This window comes from Anomaloglossus baeobatrachus, chromosome 10 (genome assembly GCF_048569485.1).
Source record: "Anomaloglossus baeobatrachus isolate aAnoBae1 chromosome 10, aAnoBae1.hap1, whole genome shotgun sequence".
Lineage (NCBI taxonomy): Eukaryota > Metazoa > Chordata > Amphibia > Anura > Aromobatidae > Anomaloglossus > Anomaloglossus baeobatrachus.
Genome location: NC_134362.1, coordinates 10,434,453 through 10,455,350, shown reverse-complemented (window position 1 = coordinate 10,455,350; position 20,898 = coordinate 10,434,453). Strand labels below are relative to the sequence as shown.

Sequence of the window (20,898 nt, the reverse complement as noted above, 5' to 3'; positions counted from 1 at the left end):
GTACTGGTAACTAGTGATGAGCGGGCACTGCCATGCTCGGGTGCTCAGTACTGGTAACTAGTGATGAGCAGGCACTACCATGCTCGGGTGCTCAGTACTGGTAACTAGTGATGAGCGGGCACTACCATGCTCGGGTGCTCAGTACTGGTAACTAGTGATGAGCGGGCACTACCATGCTCAGGTGCTCAGTACTCGTAACTAGTGATGAGCGGGCACTACCATGCTCAGGTGCTCAGTACTGGTAACTAGTGATGAGCGGGCACTACCATACTCGGGTGCTCAGTACTGGTAACTAGTGATGAGCGAGCACTACCATGCTCGGGTGCTTGGTACTGGTAACTAGTGATGAGCGGGCACTACCATGCTCGGGTGCTCAGTACTGGTAACTAGTGATGAGCGGGCACTACCATGCTCCGGTGCTCAGTACTGGTAACTAGTGATGAGCGAGCACTACCATGCTCGGGTGCTTGGTACTGGTAACTAGTGATGAGCGGGCACTACCATGCTCGGGTGCTCAGTACTGGTAACTAGTGATGAGCGGGCACTACCATGCTCGGGTGCTCTGTACTGGTAACTAGTGATGAGCGGGCACTACCATGCTCGGGTGCTCAGTACTGGTAACTAGTGATGAGCGGGCACTACCATACTCGGGTGCTCAGTACTGGTAACTAGTGATGAGCAGGCACTACCATGCTCGGGTGCTCAGTACTGGTAACTAGTGATGAGCAGGCACTACCATGCTCGGGTGCTCAGTACTGGTAACTAGTGATGAGCGGGCACTACCATGCTCGGGTGCTCAGTACTGGTAACTAGTGATGAGCAGGCACTACCATGCTCAGGTGCTCAGTACTGGTAACTAGTGATGAGCGGGCACTACCATGCTCGGGTGCTCAGTACTGGTAACTAGTGATGAGCGGGCACTACCATGCTCGGGTGCTCAGTACTGGTAACTAGTGATGAGCGGGCACTACCATGCTCGGGTGCTCAGTACTGGTAACTAGTGATGAGCAGGCACTACCATGCTCAGGTGCTCAGTACTGGTAACTAGTGATGAGCGGGCACTACCATGCTCGGGTGCTCAGTACTGGTAACTAGTGATGAGCAGGCACTACCATGCTCGGGTGCTCAGTACTGGTAACTAGTGATGAGCGGGCACTACCATGCTCAGGTGCTCAGTACTGGTAACTAGTGATGAGCGGGCACTACCATGCTCGGGTGCTCAGTACTGGTAACTAGTGATGAGCGGGCACTACCATGCTCAGGTGCTCAGTACTGGTAACTAGTGATGAGTGAGCACTACCATGCTCGGGTGCTCAGTACTGGTAACTAGTGATGAGCGGGCACTACCATGCTCGGGTGCTCTGTACTGGTAACTAGTGATGAGCGGGCACTACCATGCTCAGGTGCTCAGTACTGGTAACTAGTGATGAGTGGCCACTACCATGCTCAGGTTCTCTGTACTGGTAACTAGTGATGAGCGGGCACTACCATGCTCAGGTGCTCAGTACTGGTAACTAGTGATGAGCGGGCACTACCATGCTCAGGTGCTCAGTACTGGTAACTAGTGATGAGCGGGCACTACCATGCTCGGGTGCTCTGTACTGGTAACTAGTGATGAGCGGGCACTACCATGCTCGGGTGCTCAGTACTGGTAACTAGTGATGAGCAGGCACTACCATGCTCAGGTGCTCAGTACTGGTAACTAGTGATGAGCGGGCACTACCATGCTCGGGTGCTCAGTACTGGTAACTAGTGATGAGCGGGCACTACCATGCTCGGGTGCTCAGTACTGGTAACTAGTGATGAGCGGGCACTACCATGCTCGGGTGCTCAGTACTGGTAACTAGTGATGAGCAGGCACTACCATGCTCAGGTGCTCAGTACTGGTAACTAGTGATGAGCGGGCACTACCATGCTCGGGTGCTCAGTACTGGTAACTAGTGATGAGCAGGCACTACCATGCTCGGGTGCTCAGTACTGGTAACTAGTGATGAGCGGGCACTACCATGCTCAGGTGCTCAGTACTGGTAACTAGTGATGAGCGGGGCACTACCATGCTCGGGTGCTCAGTACTGGTAACTAGTGATGAGCGGGCACTACCATGCTCAGGTGCTCAGTACTGGTAACTAGTGATGAGTGAGCACTACCATGCTCGGGTGCTCAGTACTGGTAACTAGTGATGAGCGGGCACTACCATGCTCGGGTGCTCTGTACTGGTAACTAGTGATGAGCAGGCACTACCATGCTCGGGTGCTCAGTACTGGTAACTAGTGATGAGCGGGCACTACCATGCTCAGGTGCTCAGTACTGGTAACTAGTGATGAGCGGGCACTACCATGCTCGGGTGCTCAGTACTGGTAACTAGTGATGAGCGGGCACTACCATGCTCAGGTGCTCAGTACTGGTAACTAGTGATGAGTGAGCACTACCATGCTCGGGTGCTCAGTACTGGTAACTAGTGATGAGCGGGCACTACCATGCTCGGGTGCTCTGTACTGGTAACTAGTGATGAGCGGGCACTACCATGCTCGGGTGCTCAGTATTGGTAACTAGTGATGAGCGGGCACTACCATGCTCGGGTGCTCTGTACTGGTAACTAGTGATGAGCGGGCACTACCATGCTCAGGTGCTCAGTACTGGTAACTAGTGATGAGTGGCCACTACCATGCTCAGGTTCTCTGTACTGGTAACTAGTGATGAGCGGGCACTACCATGCTCAGGTGCTCAGTACTGGTAACTAGTGATGAGCGGGCACTACCATGCTCAGGTGCTCAGTACTGGTAACTAGTGATGAGCGGGCACTACCATGCTCGGGTGCTCTGTACTGGTAACTAGTGATGAGCGGGCACTGCCATGCTCGGTGCTGGAGGAGTTGTCGCTGCTGTAGTGAGGTTGGTGATGGAAATGAATGGGAGGTCTTCTTGTGAGTTGCCATTCGGTCCTGGAGATCCGGTGCATCAGCGGTAACATGCGGCTGCAGGGGTTCCACGATACACGTCCACACACCCCGCCAGCGCCTCCATGTTGCATGCTGGGGCGTCCAGAGTCGGTCCCTCTCACGACTACCGGCCCGCGCCGTGCTGCACCATCACTTACTGATGTGGAGACCATGGTACAATAGCTGTGTAACATCCCGGGGGGTCCAGAGGGGCTTATATAATCAGAAGAGGCGCCCATTGCTGAGAATGCAGAGATATGTAATGAGCGCCCTCTTGTGGTAAAGAGGAGAGCTGTGTATAATTAATAGCCTATCAGGAGAGACTGGAGGGGCCCGACTGCCGGCACCCTGATACTCTGCTGCACCCTTCATTGCTGGCCAGGTACAGCGCCATCATTTTAGTTGTGGCCATGCCTGGTATTACAATTTTTTAACGTTTCCCTTTTTAACAGAGTTGAGCAAAAAGATTTGCAGGAACTTGGTCTGGAGCAAATACAAGCACTCCACGGAGCGAACGTCAGCACTCCAGCGACCCAACGTCAGCACTCCAGCGACCCAACGTCAGCACTCCACGGAGCGAACGTCAGCACTCCAGCGACCCAACGTCAGCACTCCACGGAGCGAACGTCAGCACTCCAGCGACCCAACGTTAGCACTCCACGGAGCGAACGTCAGCACTCCAGCGACCCAACGTTAGCACTCCACGGAGCGAAACGTCAGCACTCCAGCGACCCAACGTCAGCACTCCACGAAGCGAACGTCAGCACTCCACGGAGAAAACGTCAGCACTCCACGGAGCGGAACGTCAGCACTCCACAGAACAAACGTCAGCACTCCAGCGACCCAACGTCAGCACTCCACAGAACAAACGTCAGCACTCCACAGAACAAACGTCAGCACTCCAGCGACCCAACGTCAGCACTCCACGGAGCGAACGTCAGCACTCCAGCGACCCAACGTCAGCACTCCACAGAACAAACGTCAGCACTCCAGCGACCCAACGTCAGCACTCCACGGAACAAACGTCAGCACTCCAGCGACCCAACGTCAGCACTCCACGGAGCGAACGTCAGCACTCCACGGAGCTGAACGTCAGCACTCCAGCGACCCCAACGTCAGCACTCCACGGAGCGAACGTCAGCACTCCACGGAGCGAACGTCAGCACTCCAGAGACCCAACGTCAGCACTCCACGGAGCGAACGTCAGCACTCCAGCGACCCAACGTCAGCACTCCACGGAGAAAACATCAGCACTCCAGCGACCCAACGTCAGCACTCCACGGAGCAAACGTCAGCACTCCAGCGACCCAACGTCAGCACTCCACGGAGAAAACATCAGCACTCCAGCGACCCAACGTCAGCACTCCACGGAGCAAACGTCAGCACTCCAGCGACCCAACGTCAGCACTCCACGGAGCAAACGTCAGCACTCCAGCGACCCAACGTCAGCACTCCACGGAGCGAACGTCAGCACTCCAGCGACTCAACGTCAGCACTCCACAGAACAAACGTCAGCACTCCAGCGACCCAACGTCAGCACTCCACGGAGCGAACGTCAGCACTCCACGGAGCGAACGTCAGCACTCCACGGAGCGAACGTCAGCACTCCACGGAGCGAACGTCAGCACTCCACGGAGCGAACGTCAGCACTCCACGGAGCGAACGTCAGCACTCCACGGAGCGAACGTCAGCACTCCACGGAGCGAACGTCAGCACTCCACGGAGCGAACGTCAGCACTCCAGCGACCCAACGTCAGCACTCCACAGAACAAACGTCAGCACTCCAGCGACCCAACGTCAGCACTCCAGCGACCCAACGTCAGCACTCCAGCGACCCAACGTCAGCACTCCACGGAGCGAACGTCAGCACTCCAGCGACCCAACGTCAGCACTCCACGGAGCGAACGTCAGCACTCCATGGAGCGAACGTCAGCACTCCACGGAGCGAACGTCAGCACTCCACGGAGCGAACGTCAGCACTCCACGGAGCGAACGTCAGCACTCCACGGAGCGAACGTCAGCACTCCACGGAGCGAACGTCAGCACTCCACGGAGCGAACGTCAGCACTCCACGGAGCGAACGTCAGCACTCCACGGAGCGAACGTCAGCACTCCACGGAGCGAACGTCAGCACTCCAGCGACCCAACGTCAGCACTCCACAGAACAAACGTCAGCACTCCAGCGACCCAACGTCAGCACTCCAGCGACCCAACGTCAGCACTCCACGGAGCGAACGTCAGCACTCCAGCGACCCAACGTCAGCACTCCACGGAGCGAACGTCAGCACTCCACGGAGCGAACGTCAGCACTCCACGGAGCGAACGTCAGCACTCCACGGAGCGAACGTCAGCACTCCACGGAGCGAACGTCAGCACTCCACGGAGCGAACGTCAGCACTCCACGGAGCGAACGTCAGCACTCCACGGAGCGAACGTCAGCACTCCACGGAGCGAACGTCAGCACTCCAGCGACCCAACGTCAGCACTCCACGGAGAAAACATCAGCACTCCAGCGACCCAACGTCAGCACTCCACGGAGCAAACGTCAGCACTCCAGCGACCCAACGTCAGCACTCCACGGAGCGAACGTCAGCACTCCAGCGACCCAACGTCAGCACTCCACAGAACAAACGTCAGCAGTCCAGCGACCCAACGTCAGCACTCCAGCGACCCAACGTCAGCACTCCACGGAGCGAACGTCAGCACTCCAGCGACCCAACGTCAGCACTCCACGGAGCGAACGTCAGCACTCCACGGAGCGAACGTCAGCACTCCAGCGACCCAACGTCAGCACTCCACAGAACAAACGTCAGCACTCCACAGAACAAACGTCAGCACTCCACAGAACAAACGTCAGCACTCCACAGAACAAACGTCAGCACTCCACAGAACAAACGTCAGCACTCCACAGAACAAACGTCAGCACTCCAGCGACAGAACGTCAGCACTCCACGGAGCGAACGTCAGCACTCCAGCAACCCAACGTCAGCACTCCACGGAGCGAACGTCAGCACTCCAGCGACCCAACGTCAGCACTCCACGGAGCGAACGTCAGCACTCCAGCGACCCAACGTCAGCACTCCACGGAGCGAACGTCAGCACTCCAGCGACCCAACGTCAGCACTCCACAGAACAAACGTCAGCACTCCAGCGACCCAACGTCAGCACTCCAGCGACCCAACGTCAGCACTCCAGCGACCCAACGTCAGCACTCCAGCGACCAAACGTCAGCACTCCAGCGACCCAACGTCAGCACTCCAGCGACCCAACGTCAGCACTCCAGCGACCCAACGTCAGCACTCCAGCGACCCAACGTCAGCACTCCAGCGACCCAACGTCAGCACTCCACGGAGCGAACGTCAGCACTCCAGCGACCCAACGTCAGCACTCCACAGAACAAACGTCAGCACTCCAGCGACCCAACGTCAGCACTCCAGCGACCCAACGTCAGCACTCCAGCGACCCAACGTCAGCACTCCAGCGACCCAACGTCAGCACTCCAGCGACCCAACGTCAGCACTCCAGCGACCCAACGTCAGCACTCCAGCGACCCAACGTCAGCACTCCAGCGACCCAACGTCAGCACTCCAGCGACCCAACGTCAGCACTCCAGCGACCCAACGTCAGCACTCCAGCGACCCAACGTCAGCACTCCAGCGACCCAACGTCAGCACTCCAGCGACCCAACGTCAGCACTCCAGCGACCCAACGTCAGCACTCCAGCGACCCAACGTCAGCACTCCAGCGACCCAACGTCAGCACTCCAGCGACCCAACGTCAGCACTCCAGCGACCCAACGTCAGCACTCCAGCGACCCAACGTCAGCACTCCAGCGACCCAACGTCAGCACTCCAGCGACCCAACGTCAGCACTCCAGCGACCCAACGTCAGCACTCCAGCGACCCAACGTCAGCACTCCAGCGACCCAACGTCAGCACTCCAGCGACCCAACGTCAGCACTCCAGCGACCCAACGTCAGCACTCCAGCGACCCAACGTCAGCACTCCAGCGACCCAACGTCAGCACTCCAGCGACCCAACGTCAGCACTCCAGCGACCCAACGTCAGCACTCCAGCGACCCAACGTCAGCACTCCAGCGACCCAACGTCAGCACTCCACAGAATAAACGTCAGAACTCCACAGAACAAACGTCAGCACTCCAGCGACTCAACGTCAGCACTCCACGGAGCAAACGTCAGCACTCCACGGAACAAACGTCAGCACTCCACGGAACAAACGTCAGCACTCCACGGAACAAACGTCAGCACTCCACGGAACAAACGTCAGCACTCCACGGAACAAACGTCAGCACTCCACGGAACAAACGTCAGCACTCCACGGAACAAACGTCAGCACTCCACGGAACAAACGTCAGCACTCCACGGAACAAACGTCAGCACTCCACGGAACGTCAGCACTCCACGGAACAAACGTCAGCACTCCACGGAGCAAACGTCAGCACTCCACGGAGCAAACGTCAGCACTCCACGGAGCAAACGTCAGCACTCCACGGAGCAAACGTCAGCACTCCACAGAACAAACGTCAGCACTCCACAGAACAAACGTCAGCACTCCACGGAGCAAACGTCAGCACTCCACGGAACAAACGTCAGCACTCCACGGAACAAACGTCAGCACTCCACAGAACAAACGTCAGCACTCCACGGAACAAACGTCAGCACTCCACGGAACAAACGTCAGCACTTCAGCGACCCAACGTCAGCACTCCAGCGAACAAACGTCAGCACTCCAGCGACCCAACGTCAGCACTCCAGCGACCCAACGTCAGCACTCCGCAGAACAAACGTCAGCACTCCAGCGACCCAAACGTCAGCACTCCAGCGACCCAAACGTCAGCACTCCACGGAGCAAACGTCAGCACTCCAGCGAGCAAACGTCAGCACTCCAGCGACCCAAACGTCAGCACTCCACGGAACAAACGTCAGCACTCCACGGAGCAAACGTCAGCACTCCACGGAACAAACGTCAGCACTCCACGGAACAAACGTCAGCACTCCACGGAACAAACGTCAGCACTCCACGGAGCAAACGTCAGCACTCCACGGAGCAAACGTCAGCACTCCACAGAACAAACGTCAGCACTCCACGGAACAAACGTCAGCACTCCACGGAACAAACGTCAGCACTTCAGCGACCCAAACGTCAGCACTCCACGGAACAAACGTCAGCACTCCACGGAACAAACGTCAGCACTCCACGGAACAAACGTCAGCACTCCACGGAACAAACGTCAGCACTCCACGGAACAAACGTCAGCACTCCAGCGACCCAACGTCAGCACTCCACAGAACAAACGTCAGCACTCCACAGAACAAACGTCAGCACTCCACAGAACAAACGTCAGCACTCCACAGAACAAACGTCAGCACTCCAGCGACCCAAACGTCAGCACTCCACGGAACAAACGTCAGCACTCCATCGAGCAAACGTCAGCACTCCAGCGAGCAAACGTCAGCACTCCAGCGAGCAAACGTCAGCACTCCAGCGACCCAAACGTCAGCACTCCACGGAACAAACGTCAGCACTCCACGGAACAAACGTCAGCACTCCACGGAGCAAACGTCAGCACTCCACGGAGCAAACGTCAGCACTCCACGGAGCAAACGTCAGCACTCCACGGAGCAAACGTCAGCACTCCACGGAGCAAACGTCAGCACTCCACGGAACAAACGTCAGCACTCCACAGAACAAATGTCAGCACTCCAGCGACCCAACGTCAGCACTCCACAGAACAAACGTCAGCACTCCAGCGACCCAACGTCAGCACTCCACAGAACAAACGTCAGCACTCCAGCGACCCAAACGTCAGCACTCCACGGAGCAAACGTCAGCACTCCACGGAGCAAACGTCAGCACTCCAGCGACCCAAACGTCAGCACTCCACGGAACAAACGTCAGCACTCCAGCGAGCAAACGTCAGCACTCCAGCGACCCAAACGTCAGCACTCCACGGAACAAACGTCAGCACTCCAGCGACCCAAACGTCAGCACTCCACGGAACAAACGTCAGCACTCCAGCGAGCAAACGTCAGCACTCCAGCGACCCAAACGTCAGCACTCCACGGAACAAACGTCAGCACTCCATGGAGCAAACGTCAGCACTCCACGGAACAAACGTCAGCACTCCACGGAGCAAACGTCAGCACTCCACGGAGCAAACGTCAGCACTCCACGGAGCAAACGTCAGCACTCCACAGAACAAATGTCAGCACTCCACGGAACAAACGTCAGCACTCCACGGAACAAACGTCAGCACTTCAGCGACCCAAACGTCAGCACTCCACGGAACAAACGTCAGCACTCCACGGAACAAACGTCAGCACTCCACGGAACAAACGTCAGCACTCCACGGAACAAACGTCAGCACTCCACGGAACAAACGTCAGCACTCCAGCGAGCAAACGTCAGCACTCCAGCGACCCAAACGTCAGCACTCCACGGAACAAACGTCAGCACTCCAGCGAGCAAACGTCAGCACTCCAGCGACCCAAACGTCAGCACTCCACGGAACAAACGTCAGCACTCCATGGAGCAAACGTCAGCACTCCACGGAACAAACGTCAGCACTCCACGGAGCAAACGTCAGCACTCCACGGAGCAAACGTCAGCACTCCACGGAGCAAACGTCAGCACTCCACAGAACAAATGTCAGCACTCCACGGAACAAACGTCAGCACTCCACGGAACAAACGTCAGCACTTCAGCGACCCAAACGTCAGCACTCCACGGAACAAACGTCAGCACTCCACGGAACAAACGTCAGCACTCCACGGAACAAACGTCAGCACTCCACGGAACAAACGTCAGCACTCCACGGAACAAACGTCAGCACTCCAGCGACCCAACGTCAGCACTCCACAGAACAAACGTCAGCACTCCAGCGACCCAAACGTCAGCACTCCACGGAGCAAACGTCAGCACTCCACGGAGCAAACGTCAGCACTCCAGCGACCCAAACGTCAGCACTCCACGGAACAAACGTCAGCACTCCAGCGAGCAAACGTCAGCACTCCAGCGAGCAAACGTCAGCACTCCAGCGAGCAAACGTCAGCACTCCAGCGAGCAAACGTCAGCACTCCAGCGACCCAAACGTCAGCACTCCACGGAACAAACGTCAGCACTCCAGCGACCCAAACGTCAGCACTCCACGGAACAAACGTCAGCACTCCACGGAACAAACGTCAGCACTCCACGGAACAAACGTCAGCACTCCACGGAACAAACGTCAGCACTCCACGGAACAAACGTCAGCACTCCACGGAGCAAATGTCAGCACTCCAGCGACCCAAACGTCAGCACTCCACGGAACAAACGTCAGCACTCCAGCGAGCAAACGTCAGCACTCCAGCGAGCAAACGTCAGCACTCCAGCGAGCAAACGTCAGCACTCCAGCGAGCAAACGTCAGCACTCCAGCGACCAAACGTCAGCACTCCAGCGACCAAACGTCAGCACTCCAGCGACCAAACGTCAGCACTCCAGCGACCAAACGTCAGCACTCCAGCGACCAAACGTCAGCACTCCAGTGACCAAACGTCAGCACTCTATGGTAACAGGACTTAAATGCCGGCATCCAAGGCGCTTCTTATGATCACTAGGCCGCCAACACATCCAGATGTTGAGTAACCACAAGAGGTGACCACATTGAAGTGCTGCTGGAGGACGCTCACACCGGAGGAACATCAGGCATTTTTTTTTTTGAGTCCACATGGTCATAGAAAATGTAGAAAGTAATTTTACACAATCATAAAGCGAATAGCGGGTTTCTCCCCCGCCGTCTGTCCGTCCCGGGCCTTCCCCGCCGTCTGTCCGTCCCGGGCCTTCCCCGCCGTCTGTCCGTCCCGGGCCTTCCCCGCCGTCTGTCCGTCCCGGGCCTTTCCCGCCGTCTGTCCGTCCCGGGCCTTTCCCGCCGTCTGTCCGTCCCGGGCCTTCCCCGCCGTCTGTCCGTCCCGGGCCTTTCCCGCCGTCTGTCCGTCCCGGGCCTTCCCCGCCGTCTGTCCGTCCCGGGCCTTCCCCGCCGTCTGTCCGTCCCGGGCCTTCCCCGCCGTCTGTCCGTCCCGGGCCTTCCCCGCCATCTGTCCTGGGCCTTCCCCGCCGTCTGTCCGTCCCAGGCCTTCCCCGCCGTCTGTCCGTCCCGGGCCTTCCCCGCCGTCTGTCCGTCCCGGGCCTTCCCCGCCGTCTGTCCGTCCCGGGCCTTTCCCGCCGTCTGTCCTGGGCCTTTCCCGCCGTCTGTCTGTCCCGGGCCTTTCCCGCCGTCTGTCCCGGGCCTTCCCCTCGGCTCACAGAGGCCGCCATGACAGCAATTTAACAAGTAATTATTGCAATCATCGCACAGTAATTCTAATGGAAGTCACCGCTCACCGTCTTAGCGGTTTATGTGATCCACGGAGCCATGTTCATAAATCAGAGTTTGACCAATCAAATTGGCTTTTGATTAAAAGTCCACAATGGAGAAGCGGATGTAGTCATCTGGCGCCACACCTGACCACAGGTTGTGTGCGGTATTACAGCTTAGTCCCAGTCACTCCTGCGGCTGAGCTGTGACACCGCACACAACCCATGGACACCTGAGGTGCCGTCACGTTTTCCTACTCATAGACAACCCCTAAATCATAAATTCCAGGTCGAGAACTAAATATTTTGGTGACACATACGGATGTCTCCACACATCACTGCACAATCAGTATCTACCGGCCATTTTACTGGGTTTCAGGCCTCATTGAACATTTCAGTTGCGCTTTCAACAGTTCCTAAGGTAACAGTCTCCGCCATAGCAACCAATCACAGCACAGCTTGCATTCTTCACAGAGCCCTTAGAAAACGTAAGCTGTGCTGTGATTGGCTATTATGGACATCAGAGAAAGACCTATGATAGTTGGGGGCCCTGTTGTAGATTTTGCATTAGGGCACCCGAACTTCATATTACGCACCTGAGCAAAGACATTGCTAGGACCTCAGCACCTGCACAGTGGGGGGCCTCGGCACATGCACAGTGGGGGGCCTCGGCACCTGCAACTTGGGGGACCTCAGCACTTCCACCCTGGGGGACCTCAGCACTTCCACCCTGGGGGACCTCAGCACCTCCACCCTGGGGGACCTCAGCACCTCCACCCTGGGGGCCTCAGCACTTCCACCCTGGGGGACCTCAGCACCTCCACCCTGGGGGGACCTCAGCACCTCCACCCTGGGGGCCTCAGCACCTCCACCTGGGGGACCTCAGCACCTCCACCCTGGGGGCCTCAGCACCTGCATGGGGTCACTGCATGTTGGTCATTTAAATTTTGTGCCATCACAGCTTCTGTAACCCTTTGTCTAGAAGTTAATGTACAATCTTAAATAAACATGACTGCTTTATAACAGAAACAGCGCCCCCACCTGTCCATGGCGGTGTGTGGTATTACAGCCCAGTCCTATTTACTATCTCTGCAGTACTATACCCAGCTATGGCAGTGGGCAGATGGGGCCCTGTATACAAAGTAGCAGTAAACATGGCCTCGGCTTTTCTGAAAGTCCAGAATCGGCAAATCTGCTTAAATCTGCAAAACTGTGAAAGCCCGGGCCGGATAATAAGGTTCCCGTGACCGGTAAAGCACAATTATAGAATTCTTTGCAAATCAGTGGGCCGGTAGGAGGTCGGGAAGACGTTTAGATTGAGGCAGTTGTAATGAACGCGGCAGGACAAGGAGTCATTGTAGATGCTGCAACTGTGCAAACCTCCTAACTCCGCGCCACTAGTGTACATTACTGACGGCACAGCGCACGATATGGTGTAAAAATGTCAGCACCAAATCTCCATCTCTTGGTAAAAACCCTGCAGTTTTCTGCCCGGAGATGCAGGTCTGTGAATTCAGTAAGAGTTCATTGAGGTCACCTGGGGTCACAGGTGGAAGACAGTGGGAACCTCCAGCTGTGACCGCAACTAACCTGAGTGATGTCATCATGGCTCAGTCTATGCTTGAACTGCACAGCGTTTGGTCATCTTCCGTGATCGTGCGCTGTGCTTTCAATAATGTAGCAGAGCTGGAATCGTCGTGGGACCTTGTGTGGATTACATCGGACCTGCAGGAGTATTTTGGGAATGAACAAAGTGGTGAATGAGAGTGTTTTTTTTTCTTTTATTTCATATAAAGGATTTTTTTTATTGTTGGTGTTTATTTACTGTCACTTACAGATTAGTGATTGGGGGGGACGCATAGATGACTCCCATTACTAATCCATGGCTTAGTAGCACCTGTCCGCTGTTATTAACCCCTTATTACCCCGATTGCCACCGCACCAGGGCAATCAGGAAGAGCTGGGTAAAGTGTTGGGATTGCCGCATCTAATGGATGTGACAATCCTGGGGGGCCACAGGCTGCTATTTTCAGGCTGGGGGGCTTCCAATAATCATGGATCTCCCCAGCCTGAGAATACCAGCCCCCAGCTGTCAGGCTTTATCTTGGCTGAGTATCAAAATTGGGGGGGAAACCGCATGTTGTTTTTTAAAATAAAAAAATAAAAAAGCCACATGTGGGTACTCTTATTTTGATACACAGCCAAGATAAGCGCAGGGCTGGGGACTGCAGCCTGTAGCCGTGACTTTATCTGTGCTTGGTATCATAATGTGGGGGGACCCTATGTCAATTTTTTATTTATTTATATAACATGATAGCCGCAAATAGCGTCTGTGATTGGAAGCGTCAGACGCTCTCACTCAAGGTGGGCTTGGGTCTGACTGCAACCAATCCCAGACGCTCGTGGGCGGGGGAAGCAGTGAATATGTATGAGCCTAATGAGCGGCCTTGAAAGTGAATGGGCGGCCGCGGGAGCAGTTACAGCCGCGCTGGAGCCTTGGTAAGTGTGAAGCGCCTGCTCGTATCCCCCTATCCCTTCTACTACCATTTTTAATCGCCAAATTTTATCCCCATAAACTTATATGGGGACAGGTGTCCGGCCCAATATCCGGGATCAATTCCAGGCCAGAAACGGATTTTTTTTTTTTAAATCCAGTTAGGTCTGCAGGTCCCGGTTATCTGCGAGGATGTCCATCACCAATTATTAGTGTCTTAGGGAAGGGAACACGTTTACTGGCCGGGGGGGCACAGGGTGGAATAATCTCTGCAGTGCTGCATAGTAGTGGGCAATATTAGGAAGTGGGGGAACAAAAGGGGCGCACAGAGCGGTCCCGATCACAGCGTGAGGATGGCCTTTCTTTTCTAGCACTCTTTTCGCTGTTGTGTATATACAGAGGAATTTCCTCACTTCTTCTGTAAATATTTGTTGTTGTAAATCCCCGAGGTTAGCAGAGGGTCCGCAGCAGCCGGGTGGTCTGGACTTCATCAGGTCAGGTCCACGTTTATACAATGCAGTCCACTGGCGATGTATGCGCAAGATTTGTAAAAAAAAACCCCAAAAAAACAACACCCCCCCCTAAACCTGTATTTAGACGTATACGGCAGCATAAACATACACCAACATGGGCAAGATGTCGAAAAGAAAAGGTTTCATGGATCACAGACAGCGCCAAATCGGTGGGAACGGCAGCACTGAGCGTCCGCCAACAAATCAGTATCACTTCATCATTTTGTTTTGCTAAAATCTACCCCTTAGACTGTTAGGCTCACAGTATGTCGCCATACGGAGCACCCCATTCTCTTTATACCTCTGCTATGTAGTGGAGGTAAAGCATGGGTCTTTCTAGGATCTGTACTGTGGCGCAGTGTATGAGCCCCTTCCCTAATATCTGTATATAATAAACCATCCGTATACTGCCTGGCTGCAGTATCAGTGATACAGCGGAAGCGATGATGTGATAATCCGCCGGTTTCCGTCACCTCATGTCGCAATGCTGCGCGGCTCCACAGAGCGACGACACTTTATACACGTGTTCTGCGGAGTATTCAGTGTAGGACGTCTTAGACTTTACCTTCTATGTCGTCTTCAGCCGCAGATTATGGGCTTCCTGCTCTGTAGACGACGTCCGGACATTCCTCCAGGCAAACACAAGGAAAGCTGCTATCTAGCCCTGAGTCAGTGTGTGCCGGAGCCACTCACCGCGGACATGTGCCTCCGCCCGGCCTATCCCCCGCCCGGCCTATCACCGCCCCACTCTCTGAGGTCTGTCCTGTTGAACATTGACCACAAATAACTTAAAAGGAGGAAGTCAGGTAACCCAACACCTGAGTGCTGCCTGACTGTACACAGGTGAAGCTATAGCTGTTATACAGGAAGGCGACAGTGACTGACAGGCGGCTAAGATTACACCGCCACAACGAGCCACGCGACCAAAACACGACCCGCTGTATGTCAGAGCTTCAACCCGGCGGAAAGACTGAGGCTACATGGGGACAAATGGCAGAACGTCGCATCCAATGACCCTCGTCATCCACCACAACTGCAACAATACACAATATATCAGATATTTGATCTCAACTTTGCTCCCATAGACTTAAACTACAACTTAACCTGCGCCCGAGCACCTCCTGTACGTGGACCGGTGCATGCCCCGCCATCGGCCCATGACTGCTCGCGTCACTCACCAGGTTACTCTCCAGCCACGCGATCACGTAGGACGCCGTTGTGTTGGGAATCTGGTTGCGTAAAGCTTCTCGTTCCTGAGAGTTTTCCACCATTTCCAGGGAGAGCTTCAATTCCTCTATTAGATGTAGGATTGTTATTGTCCCAAAATATTCCGAGGGGACCGGCGATCCCACGTCAAAGACTCCATTGGCAAATTCTGAGACGGCCTTTGTGCCTAATGTAAAAACAAAATGGAGAATGACCCTCAAACACGAGCACGGGAATATTCCTTCTTATCAACAATAGGAACAATCACAGTCTCTGCTTCTCTCCGGTGGAGTGACCATGGAAATGCCTGAGGTTAACAGAGAAAATGAAGCCAAGATTGGGCAGAGAAGTGGAAGACACTTGTGCTAAACCGCGACCCTCTGCACCAAAGCAAAGATTTCAGATCCCTACATTGGAGAGGGGGACAAATGCAAACCTGAATGTCAGGGATAGAAGGGAATGGGGAAACGTAGGTAATGAGAGTTGAGCAAAAACATTTGAGGTGCCCTAGTCTGGCGTCCAGTTGGTATCCTCAGCCCGGCTTCATAGGCACCTCTGGTGTCATCATATGGTGGCCTAGTAAACACTAGAGGCCCCCAGAACACTAGGCCAAGGATGCCGGAAGAAGAATTGAAGTTACCCTGATCCAGTGTCCAGTTGACATCTTCAGCCCGGCTTCATAGGCACCTCTGGCGTCATCATGTTGTGGCCTAGTAAACAGAGGCGCCAAGAACGCTGGGCCAAGGATGCCGAGAGCAGAAGTGAAGATACCCTGGTCTGGTGCCCAGTTGGCTTCATCAGCCTGGTATTGTATGCACCTGGCATCAAAATGTCGTTGCCTAGTAAACACTGGTGGAAGCCAGAATGCTGTGCCAAGGATGCCGAAAGCAGAAGTGAAGATACCCTGGTCTGGTGCCCAGTTGGCTTCGTCAGCCTGGTATTGTATGCACCTGGAGTCAAAATGTCGTTGCCTAGTAAACACTAGTGGAAGCCAGAATGCTGGGCAAAGGATGCTAGAAGCAGATGTGAAGACATCCTGGTCCCGCATCCAGTTGACCTTCTCAGCCCAGATCCATAGTCACCTCTGGTATCATTATGTTGTGGCCCAGTAAATACTAGAGGGCCCCAGAACACTAGGCCAATGATGCCGGGAGCAGAAGTGGAGACACCCTTGTGTGGCGTCTAGTTGACATCCTCAGCCCGGCTCCATAGGCACCTCTAGTGTCATCATGTTGTGTCCTAATAAACACTAGAGGTGCCAAGAACGCCGGGCCAAGTATGTTGGAAGCAGCAGTGAGGACACCCTGGTCTGGCGTCCAGTTGACATCCTCAGCCTGGCATCATAGGCACATCTGTCTTTGCCATGTTGTGTCCTAGTAAACACTAGAGGCCCCCAGGACGTTGGGCTAAGAATGCCGGGAGCAGGAGAGAAAACACCTGGGTCCGTCATCCAGTTGACATCCTCAGCCTGGCTTCGTAGAAACCCCTGGCGTCGTCATGTTGTGGCTTAGTAAACACTAGAGACCCCCAGAACACTGGACCAAGGATGCCGGGAGCAGAGGTGACACTATGGTCTGGCGTCCAGTTGACATCATCAGCCAGTCTTTGTAGGCACCTCTGGCGTCATCATGTATGGTGTTTTTCCACAGATGGGCTAATGGAAGTCACAAACAATGATGACAAATAGTTGGACCTCGGTTTTTGTGCCACTTCTCACCTGCTTTCTGCAGAATCTTACAGTAATCAACATTATGACCCCGATGTATCACAGCTGATTCCTTGCTGGGTCCCTCAATTCTGTAAGTGTAAGGATCTTTAACCCCGAGGCTCGTCATATCTATTGTTTCTAAGAACTCAAAGATGTAGACACTTGCCTAAGAGGAGGCGCCGTTCCTAGATCTTCCCTGTTCGGTCTTTCTTTGCACCACTAGGTGTCCTCATGACATTAGAAAGATCGTCGGCAAATAAAAAGTGCAAATATGTACAGAGCGTTATGAGAAAATGACTATGCATCTCCGTCACGAGAATCAAACATGACCGGATTCCAGTACGGACGCGAACAACACACAAATATAATATAAAGAAGCAGCAAGTTGTAACAATGCTACATATATACTTTGCTCACATGATTTGGGGCTTTATAAACAATATTTAAGGCTTGGATACATTACGGTATTATGCTTTTTAAGTATGTGGTTCTGGATTTAGTTTTCTTGAGTGTGCAGAGAATGGGTGGTCAGGATCCTCAGGGGCGGAGCAAAGAAATAGCTCAATGTATCTGAACTATACAGTGATACAACCATCAATAAGACTAAGGAACAGCGACATCTCAGCCTCCCGGCCTCGACCTCCAGCTTCTCTATTAACGGGAGTGCTGCATATAAATTTAGATGGCAGAGTTCAGCAAAGTATGGTATATCTGCCAGATTGCACACAAGGCTGCCGCCTTAGGCGAGGGTTTACCTGCTGTATGGATGGAGCACTCAGAATTCAGGGTCTTTGAGAAGAAGTGATGGGGGCTTCCTGTTGCGCTTACCATCCAGTTTATTCTGCTACGTAAAGATATATACTCATCTCTAATAATCCTAAGAATAAACAGGCCGCTGTCACAGGAGCTCTCCCAGCCGCCCGGACGTGGAGGAATGGCAGCCGGCCACATTCACGAGAATAGAACCAGGAAATCCACTGAATCAGTGCTGCGGCCCTTCATTCTAAGGATCCGTGTAGGTCCCACAGGTGAGACCCCCAGATATCAATAAGTGATCGCCTATACGACCAACATGCCATCTAACAGATGGGAACAGCCGGTGATGTCAATGGGTCGGCTCAGACAATACGGAGCATTTTGGTTTTAACATTAAACAATATTTCTCCTTGAAGTCAGTCAGCAATTTCCTCTTACAGGCCCCTGTCCGGCACCGAAGGGGATGTAAGCAGCGTGAACTTCAGAAAGCCATCGTCTGGCCGGGTGGTGAAGACTGGAAGACTCAAATGCGCTAAAAGTCAGCGGAAAATAACACTGAACCAATTAAGAAGAGAAAAGTTGACATGTGACGAGCCGCCACCTTTACTTCTATTCCCGGGGGGTGCAGGAGCCTTTAACAGTAGCATGAATGGCCCCGCAGGCGGCGTCAGGGCCGTCACTTCCAATCAGCGTCTCTGCCCCATTCACATTATCTTGATTATATGGCTTGACTTGAAGGAGACACTTTATACAGGAACAGAAGAAGGAAAATGGAAAAGGCAAAGACTTGTCAGGCTGATGCGATAACGATCTAAGAAGGGGGCTCCATGCTGAAATATGTATTTATACTATGGGATATGTGGGCCCAGCAATGATCACCCATCCAATACCTCATTATATGTCATACGGCCGGACCAACCATCAATGGGAAGATGCTTTTAGATTATACTTTTGGCCGTCATCAGGGAAAATTAAAAATTGCATGGCAGCCATACCGTGTTGTGTGTGTAATCCCTGCCCGAGGAAGGTCTGTCAGGAGAGGCGGCACTTACAGGGATCCTCGAGATGAGAGCTCACCTCATTACATTCATAAGCCCATACCGGCTTATTATTATTTAACGGTCAGAACCAGAAAAGTCAGAAGGAGTGTAGAAGGAGGCAGAGGGCAGATGGGTGTGGAAGGAGGCGGAGAGCAGAGGCGTGTGGAAGGAGGCGGAGAGCAGAGGCGTGTGGAAGGAGGCGGAGAGCAGAGGCGTGTGGAAGGAGGCGAAGGGCAGAGGAGTGTGGAAGGAGGCGAAGGGCAGAGGAGTGTGGAAGGAGGCGGAGGGCAGAGGAGTGTGGAAGGAGGCGGAGGGCAGAGGAGTGTGGAAGGAGGCGGAGGGCAGAGGAGTGTGGAAGGAGGCAGAGGGCAGAGGAGTGTGGAAGGAGGCAGAGGGTAGAGGAGTGTGGAAGGAGGCAGAGGGCAGAGGAGTGTGGAAGGAGGCAGAGGGCAGAGGAGTGTGGAAGGAGGCAGAGGAGTGTGGAAGGAGGCGAAGGGCATAGGAGTGTGGAAGGAGGCGGAGAACAGTGGAGTGTGGAAGGAGGCACAGGGCAGAGGAGTGTGGAAGGAGGCGGAGGGCAGAGGAGTGTGGAAGGAGGCGGAGGGCAGAGGAGTGTGGAAGGAGGCGGAGGGCAGAGGAGTGTGGAAGGAGGCGGAGGGCAGAGGAGTGTGGAAGGAGGCGGAGGGCAGAGGAGTGTGGAAGGAGGCGGAGGGCAGAGGAGTGTGGAAGGAGGCAGAGGGCAGAGGAGTGTGGAATAAAGCGGGGGGCAAATGAGTGTGAAAGGAGGCGAAGGGCAGAGGCGTGTGGAATAAAGCGGGGGGCAAAGGAGTGTGAAAGGAGGCGGAGGGCAGAGGAGTGTGGAAGGAGGCGGAGGGCAGAGGAGTGTGGAAGGAGGCGGAGGGCAGAGGAGTGTGGAAGGAGGCGGAGGGCAGAGGAGTGTGGAAGGAGGCGGAGGGCAGAAGAGTGTGGAAGGAGGCGGAGGGCAGAAGAGTGTGGAAGGAGGCGGAGGGCAGAGGAGTGTGGAAGGAGGCGGAGGGCAGAGGAGTGTGGAAGGAGGCGGAGGGCAGAGGAGTGTGGAAGGAGGCGGAGGGCAGAGGAGTGTGGAAGGAGGCAGAGGGCAGAGGAGTGTGGAAGGAGGCGGAGGGCAGAAGAGTGTGGAAGGAGGCGGAGGGCAGAAGAGTGTGGAAGGAGGCGAAGGGCAGAGGCGTGTGGAATAAAGCGGGGGGCAAAGGAGTGTGAAAGGAGGCGGAGGGCAGAGGAGTGTGGAAGGAAGCGGAGGGCAGAGGAGTGTGGAAGGAGGCGGAGGGCAGAGGAGTGTGGAAGGAGGCGGAGGGCAGAGGAGTGTGGAAGGAGGCGGAGGGCAGAAGAGTGTGGAAGGAGGCGGAGGGCAGAAGAGTGTGGAAGGAGGCGGAGGGCAGAGGAGTGTGGAAGGAGGCGGAGGGCAGAGGAGTGTGGAAGGAGGCGGAGGGCAGAGGAGTGTGGAAGGAGGCGGAGGGCAGAGGAGTGTGGAAGAAGGCGAAGGGCAGAGGAGTGTGGAAGGAGGCGGAGGGCAGAGGAGTGTGGAAGGAGGCGGAGGGCAGAGGAGTGTGGAAGGAGGCGGAGGGCAGAGGAGTGTGGAAGGAGGCGGAGGGCAGAGGAGTGTGGAAGGAGGCGAAGGGCAGAGGAGTGTGGAATAAAGCGGGGGGCAAATGAGTGTGAAAGGAGGCGAAGGGCAGAGGCGTGTGGAATAAAGCGGGGGGGCAAAGGAGTGTGAAAGGAGGCGGAGGGCAGAGGAGTGTGGAAGGAAGCGGAGGGCAGAGGAGTGTGGAAGGAGGCGGAGGGCAGAGGAGTGTGGAAGGAGGCGGAGGGCAGAGGAGTGTGGAAGGAGGCGGAGGGCAGAGGAGTGTGGAAG

At 55.0% G+C, this 20,898-nt stretch overlaps 1 protein-coding gene across 15 annotated transcripts in view; it reads right to left on the bottom strand.

Annotated features, from left to right (window-relative positions):
• PPFIBP2 (PPFIB scaffold protein 2) overlaps positions 1 to 20,898 on the bottom strand; it is a 239,716-nt gene that overhangs the window by 112,662 nt on the left and 106,156 nt on the right. For all 15 annotated transcript variants that reach the window (XM_075326341.1, XM_075326343.1, XM_075326344.1 and 12 more), the window contains exon 3: positions 15,476 to 15,690. In XM_075326341.1, the coding sequence (XP_075182456.1) occupies positions 15,476 to 15,690 (215 nt within the window). The remainder of the gene's footprint in view (positions 1 to 15,475; positions 15,691 to 20,898) is intronic.